Raw genomic sequence first — 8,596 nt, forward strand, 5'->3', positions numbered from 1 at the left:
AAACAGCTTGTATCTTTCGTTGTTTTCCGGATATTGTGATGACCAAAACAGCTTGTATCTTTTGTTGTTTTCTGGATATTGTGATGACCAAAACAGCTTGTATCTTTTGTTGTTTTCCGGGTATTGTTATGAAAAAAAAAAAACTTGTATCTTTTGTTGTTTTCTGGATATTGTGATGACCAAAACAGCTTGTATCTTTTGTTGTTTTCTGGATATTGTGATGACCAAAACAGCTTGTATCTTTTGTTGTTTGCCGGATATTGTGATGACCAAAACAGCTTGTATCTTTTGTTGTTTTCCGGATATTGTGATGACCGAAACAGCTTGTATCTTTGTTGTTTTCCGGATATTGTGATGACCAAAACAGTCTATACATTTTATTCTTTACCACAACAACAATTAATTTATGTACGATCGACTCCCAATTTTAGGATTAAATAATTGTTGTTAAAGATTGAGATTATTCTGAGACTCAAACCACCTAAAACCTAAACAAATAATGTTAAAGACGACTGACTGTTCAAATGTAAAAGTGAAGAACCTCATCTAGTCCTCAATGACAGTGATTACAAACTTAAGATACTTAAATCTGTTTTCATTTCGTATAGGATCTTATTTTAAATTAGTTTTAGACTGAGTGGATTGTACCGGACATGGAGTTTTTATTAATTGTATGTGCGTGTAGTGTAGGAATTAACGTCGTTTCGATTTCTACGCTAAGGCTTCAGCATGGAGACCGAAACGTAGTACAAGCATAACAAACCTGAAGTGTATGATTAAGAAAGATAACTGTGGATTAAACAACAATAGTTAAAGAATATTACTGTAGATTAAATAATAGTCAAAATACTCTTCAGCATACGACAACATATATTTGGTAGGAAACAAAAATTTGGAACATCTAATTAAAGAAACTTTCTGTTTAATAAACACTAATGTCTAATTAAAGAAAATTATTATGGATTAAATAACAAAGCCTGATTAAGGAATATTACTGGAATTAAACAACTATGCCCGATTAAATACTACTGCTGTAAATTAAAAACGAATGCCTAATTAAGAAATATTATTATGGATTAAATAAATGCCCGATTAAGGAATATTACTAATGATTAAATAAAAGATAAATCCTCATTAAGGAATATTGCTGTGGATTAAAAACAATGTCTGACTAAGGAATATTATTGTGGATATAAACAATAATGTCTCGTTAAATAATATTAATGCGGATTAAAAACAATGCCTGATTATGACATATTACTGTGAATAAATAACAAGATACGATTAAAAAATATTACTGTGGATTAAACAACAATGTCTGATTAAGGTATATAAATGTCGATTAAGCAAATATGTCCGATAAAAGACTATTTCTGGAGATTAAGAACTATGCTCTATTATGAAATAGGGATTAAATACCAGCTAAACGCTACTTTAAAATATTGCTATGAATGAAACAACAATGGTTGATTAAGGAATATTAATACGGATTAAACAACAATGTTCGGTTAAAGACTATCGCTGTAGATTAAAAACAATGCCATAATTAAGGAATTTTACTATGGATTAAACAATAATGGCTGATGGAGAAATATTACTGTGGATTATATAACACAAGCTGATGTACCCGTCCTTTGTCCGGATTATAAACTAAAAAAAAAAAAAAATGTGGGGGTGGATGCTATGATAAATGACACAAAAATCCCAACTTTCACAAAATTTATTTATAACATAACATATTACACTATTCATTATTGCCTCACCAAAAGTTGCGTATAAACTTTAATAACTCGATATGTATATACTTAACACATGATATACACTGCGCGATGGGCTGGGTGATCTTGTAGGAAGAGGTAATGACCACAGTAGTGGCGGTAGATGTGCTTTCTGCTACCCGCTTTTAACATCCAACTCTTAATGTCTTTCCACAGTGTTTCACGTAATTAATCAATTTATGGTCATTGGCCGAACAAGTGTCTTACGGGCTAAAGTTGAAAGGTCATGGGTCAAAGTAGGAAGTGGGTATAAGTTAAGAAACGGCTATTCATATCAGCCTTATTATGGTTCTTGAAGTAGAAATTTCAGCTAAGTTTATGCATTATTGCACTAGTGGCAGTCACTTTTTTCATTGCATTCCTCCTTAGAAAGTGCCAGCGCACTTTCTAAGATATACAAAACGTTTGTATAGATTCCCCCACACTGTGTATATGTTGTGCTATAGAAAAATTTAATAAAGAATTTTGTTGTGTAAGGACGTGGCGCCATCTATGAATGTTAACTTATGTCAAAGATAATAAATGCTCAACAACAGCAATAATGGGGGAGGGAGGTTGAAGGAGGTATCGTGATCAACCCCACCCCCATTAACATGTCCCTTCTTCCAAACTATCATCCCACAAATTTCATTTGAGATTGGCCCAGCGACCTAGGAGTAGTTAATAATGGCTGGAGACGGCTTGAATGGGTAATGAAGAAAAACTTGAATATAAGTTTAACATAACAGCATAACCCATTCAAGCCGTCTCCAGCCATTATTAACTACTAGGAGTAGTTAGATAAGGGATAGAAATACAGATATAGATACGAAGCATTAATAAGCTAAGGGTAACATACATTCACCTTTAGGGTTAAGTTTTAAAAATCCACTAAAAACTTGGGCTCCCTTAATGAACATTGTTAACATCTCATACTTAGTTCAACTGCCTCTCATTAAGGCACTAACAAACCCGTGGATCGATTGTACCAGTTAACATGGCCGCTATAATGTAAATTCAATGCTTGAATTACTATTTTGCACTTTTTCAGTTTAATGATCATTGCCACCATAATATAAGATTAATCTCTTTAAACAAATTAAGAACGGTAATTGATAGGCCTACTTATTAACGTGCTCTAATGTTTGTTTGTTTCAAGTTAAGCACAAAGCTACACAATTGGGCTATCTGTGGTCTTCCCATGTTACTCTTTTGTTGTTTTACTGCTTTGCGTGATGCAATCAATGTTACTTGTTTGTTGTTTTACTGCTTTGCGTGATGCAATCAATGTTACTTGTTTGTTGTTTTACTGCTTTGCGTGATGCAATCAATGTTACTTATTTTTGTTTTATTCTTTGGCGTGACGTAATCAATGTTACTCGTTTGTTGTTCTACTGTTTGACGTGATGCAATCAATGCTACTCGTTTGTTGTTCTCCTGTTTAGCGTGATATAATCAATGTTACTCATTTGTTGTTCTACTCTTTGACGTGATGTAATCAGTGCTACTCGTTTGTTGTTCTACTGTTTAGCGTGATATAATCAATGTTACTTGTTTGTTGTATTACTGCTTTGCGTGACGTAATCAGTGCTACTCGTTTGTTGTTCTATTGTTTGGCGTGATATAATCAGTGCTACTCGTTTGTTGTTCTATTGTTTGGCGTGATGTAATCAATGTTACTCGTTTGTTGTTCTACTGTTTGGCGTGATGCAATCAATATTATTGGTTTTTGTTCTATTCTTTGGCGTGACGTATTCAATGTTACTGTTTTCTGTTCTATTCTTTGGCGTGATGTAATCAGTGCTACTCGTTTGTTGTGCTACTGTTTGGCGTGATGTAATCAGTGCTACTCGTTTGTTGTGCTACTGTTTGGCGTGATGTAATCAATGTTACTCGTTTGTTGTTCTATTCTTTGGCGTGACGTAATCAATGTTACTTGTTTGGGTTAAATCAAGTTTTAAGTTCTCATTACGAGTAATGTTTATAAAATCATTAAATGCTAGTACAAGTAAATACAACGACAAATAAATACATGAACTTGATGTATACCACATTACCTGCTGTATTTCATTGATTTTTATGACAGATTTGTTTTAGAAACGCACCTGTTGATTCCAACAAAGGGTGTGAAAACGTTACTTACGGCTCACTTCCGATTGACGAGTGACGAGACATTGACTTGGAGGACGTCTCAAATTCGTTGTCTGATCGGTATAAGAAGGATTCTCTTCGCTGTGGCATGGTTTGTAGAACCAGACCTGAAGACGGACTTGTTCCGTCCAAAAGAGTCCTATTCTGGGAGTTGCCATTGTCCACGTCGAAACTGAACCATAAAAGAAAGTACTAAATATCAAATATTATAACTTGGATTTGTCACTTAATAAGTATGATCATCATACCCAATTATTAGAAAACAAAGAAAAAAACAGTACTCCAGAGGATGGTAATTAGAAGACAGGAAGCTAAAAACACCACATCAAACCAATAGCTCAAATGTTTCTTCGCGTCCAGTTCAAATATAACCACGACGTAATCACAATATATCCCAGTTTAGTTATGAACATAATGTAATCACAACATATTCCAGTTCAGTTATGAACATAATGTAATCACAACATATTCCAGTTCAGTTAAGACCACAACGTAATCACAACATATTCCAGTTCAGTTAAGACCACAACGTAATCACAACATATTCCAGTTCAGTTATGAACATAATGTAATCACAACATATTCCAATTCAGATATGACCACAACGTAATCACAACATATTCCAGTTCAGTTATGACCATAACGTAATCACAACATATTCCAGTTCAGATATGACCACAACGTAATCACAACATATTCCAGTTCAGATATGACCACAACGTAATCACAACGTATTCCAGTTCAGTTATGAACATAATGTAATCACAACATATTCCAGTTCAGATATGACCACAACGTAATCACAACGTATTCCAGTTCAGATATAACCACAACGTAATCCCAACATATTTACTTTGTATTTACAAGTTTGTCGTGTTTTACGTGTTTTTCAACCGTTTAGATTTGGTATTTCAATCATTGGAATAATATACAATGTGATTAAGGAATTAAAACAAAACTTATATAAAGATTTACGATTTATTTTCAATCGCTTTAAGGCTTCATTTCTGGTTAAGCTGAAAAAAGAACAAGGGTACCCGGGAGTTGTTCAGGGGCTTACAATTCCCTGCTAGTTTCAGTCAAATATATGCTGGTTTTAGAGTTTTGGCGCGCAGTTAAACATGGGATATCTTTATATAATCTAGGATAATAGTCCCTAATTATGAGCTTGCAGAAGAAAAGTAACTTATCGGAAAAAATCCACAGCCAACTCCTAGGATGCTTTTGTATGATCGACAGGAAAGGTAACTTATCAGAAAAAATCCACAGCCAACTCCTAGGCTGCTTTTGTATGATCGACAGGAAAGGTAACTTATCAGAAAAAATCCACAGCCAACTCCTAGGATGCTTTTGTATGATCGGCCAACAGCCTCAAAATGTTGAGTGATTTTTGTGACAGTAGGAGGGGAACCATAAATCCTTCAATTTACAATCCGAGCAGCCTAATGTTAGGACACGCCTACTGTATAAGGTCGGTTTTTACTTGCACGCCTTCTATATTGCGACAGCATAGAAACAATCACTGCTAATCCAGTTATATTTACCAGCAGAATCAAAACATAAGACTGATCAACTGACTCAGGATTATCCTGAGAATTTCGTTGTTCTTGTGTAAGTTCGACCAGACAGAAGACAAGTTGTATTTGTTGAAGGAAAAATAATAAAATTCAAAAATAACGTTTTTTCACCTTATTTGTCTCAGTTGGAAAAAAACTGTTATTTTTCTTTTATCTGAAATCTGTCATTTGGTTTAAATGTAGCAAAGTCTACCTTGGTGAGGATAAATCGACTCTGTAAATTTGTAGACATTTAGAGCGAGTTTTACTGCAATGTTGCGGCATCTCGCTGCCTGAAGAGTAGGGTAGACTTAATGTCGTGGCATCTTGCTGACTGAAGGCTAGAGTAGACTTAACGTCGTGGCATCTCGCTGACTGAAGACTAGGGTAGACTTAACGTCGCGGCATCCTGCTGACTGAAGACTAGGGTAGACTTAATGTCGTGGCATCTTGCTGACTGAAGGCTAGGGTAGACTTAACGTCGCGGCATCTTGCTGACTGAAGGCTAGAGTAGACTTAACGTCGTGGCATCCTGCTGACTGAAGACTAGGGTAAACTTAACGTCGCGGGCATCTCGCTGACTGAACACAAGGGTAGACTTAACGTTTTTGACTAAAGTAGCGCAGACGTAACATTGTTGACTAAAGTAGTGTAGACTTAACGTTGTTGACTAAAGTAGCGTAGACGTAACGTTGTTGACTAAAGTAGTGTAGACGTAACATTGTTGACTAAAGTAGTGTAGACGTAACATTGTTGACTAAAGTAGTGTAGACTTAACGTTGTTGACTAAAGTAGTGTAGACGTAACATTGTTGACTAAAGTAGCGTAGACATAACATTGTTGACTAAAGTAGCGGTTGTGGTTTAGCATTACAGTTTACTATTTCGGTCATAAATAGGTAAACTCTGGACTCAGAGGTCAGATTAAAGAATATTAAGTAAGAAGTAAAAATTATGAATACAAACACAAGTTCTGAGTTCAGGAAATTAAATTTTAAGAACTATTTTGTAACTACAATCACAAAGAGAAATTAATGAAGATTAAATAATAAATAAAATATTTTGAACATAAAAACTACAATAGCTCTGAACTAGGAACAAGTTAGATTTCAAAGAAATATCCTGATTCAGAAAATCAGGAAGAGTCATAAAAGCATGAACAATTAAGACACAAGAAAACGACCAGAGCTATCTAAGATTAAGTAAGATTAGGGAACGTTTTAGACTCAAATACAGGGTTAGGATTAAAGAAGATTAAGTAATGAATAGAAAACTTCTAGAATAAAAAAAACAAGATCAGAATTAATGGTAATTAGGTGATAAAAAAAAACTTCTGGACACAAATATCAAGTCAGAATTAAGAAAGGTTAAGTAATAAATATATAACTTCGTGACCCAAATGTTGAATATGCAGGACTGTTTAGTGTAAGCCTTATTACTTAGTTTATTTAGTAACTTAAAATTTAATGGTTATTTACTTTTCATAACAAGAGAGTTAAAAGTAATTATGTTAAAGGCAATAGTAATGACAAGTTTGGTTGCGTAACTCGGTAAGAGTCGTACTTTGTGTGTGTGTGGTTCAACTGTTGTAGTATTGTTGACGCCAAGTTACTCGAATCTTCGGTATTTTTCTCGTTACATTAAATGAGTATTGTTACATTATAGAGTCGCGTAGTTTGTAGAAAGTTCGAAGCCTTAATCAAACCACGTTATTAACAGACTAATATGACAACCCCTTGGAAACAGACTGTCTTATTCAATCTATATTATTAAGTTTAATATGATAATTAAGTGGAATTAGACTATCTTAATCAAACCACGTTATTAACAGACTAATATGAAAACAAATTGGAAACAACTGTCTTATTCTATCTATATTATTAACATACTAGTAGGACAACTAAGTCAAAACAGACTGTCTTAATGAAACTACGTTATTGACAGACTAATATGACAACCCCTTGGAAACAGACTATCTTAATCAAACCATGTTATTAACAGACTAATATGACAAGTAATTGGAAACAGACTGTCTTAATCAAACCATGTTATTAACAGACTAATATAACAACTAATTGGAAACAGACTGTCTTAATAAAACTACGTTATTAACAGACTAATATGACAACCCCTTTGGAAACAGACTGTGTTAATCAAACCCGTTATTAGCAAACTAATATAACAACCAATTGGAAACAGACTGTCTTAATGAAACTACGTTATTAACAGACTAATATGACAACCCTTGGAAACAAACTGTCTTAATCAAACCATGTTATTAACAGACTAATATGACAACCCCTTGGAAACAGACTATCTTAATCATACCATGTTATTAGCAGACTAATATAACAACTAGTTGGAAACAGACTGTCGCACATTGTTAAGTTTAATATGACAACTACGTGGAATCAGATTCTTTTAATCAAATTGTCAGCAAAATGAAGGCATGAAAACGTTTTAAGATAGTTAGCTGTATTTTACCCTAACAAAACAAAGCCCCCTCTTTTTTCATTAACCGATATTATCATTACTGTTTACATTGTCTATTTAACCATAATATTTTCTATATATATATATATATGGTAAAGTTCTATGATACAACAGTCACGTGAGTGGAGCGTCTTTACACTTATCGAAATTATTTTATCACACTGTTGAGTGAAGAACCCAAGCTAACTCTATATATGAATGTTAGAAGTGTTAAGTACGTTTCTATTTAAATAACAGTTTTACTTAAAGTCGTTTACCGGATTAAGGCGCTACTTTTGACTTAATGCTAAAAGTTCAGTTAGATTACTATAAAATATCCCTGCTCTACTGCGGGGTTCAAAGGACCTCTGACAATTTATAGAAACTCTAATGTACTGCTCAGGTTCCTCCATTATCCCTCTTGCTTGTATAACTACCCCAAGTAGAATGTATACCCGAAAAGAAACTCGTTATAACAACTACCAGCGGTATTGCGCGCGTGTTCTAACTTTGATCCAGCTAACTTCGGAGTAGGGATTTAATGAAACGTCAAACATTGGACCCCTGGGATCTCGGGGTAGGAACAAAAAGTCCGAAGCTAAATTGGGATTCACATTGGTAATCTCAATCATTCCTGTGTGGCCTTACGGGGACATTTTAA

General features: G+C 34.3%; 1 protein-coding gene across 1 annotated transcript in view; it reads right to left on the minus strand.

Moving 5' to 3' along the window:
- The window catches only part of LOC106462717 (cAMP-specific 3',5'-cyclic phosphodiesterase, isoforms N/G-like), a 69,292-nt gene that overhangs the window by 36,903 nt on the left and 23,793 nt on the right, over positions 1 to 8,596 (minus strand). Inside the window, exon 2 of the mRNA XM_022390040.1 lies at positions 3,901 to 4,080. Within this exon, the coding sequence (XP_022245748.1) occupies positions 3,901 to 4,080 (180 nt within the window). The remainder of the gene's footprint in view (positions 1 to 3,900; positions 4,081 to 8,596) is intronic.

The sequence above is a fragment of the Limulus polyphemus genome, unplaced genomic scaffold (assembly GCF_000517525.1).
Source record: "Limulus polyphemus unplaced genomic scaffold, Limulus_polyphemus-2.1.2 Scaffold1231, whole genome shotgun sequence".
Lineage (NCBI taxonomy): Eukaryota > Metazoa > Arthropoda > Merostomata > Xiphosura > Limulidae > Limulus > Limulus polyphemus.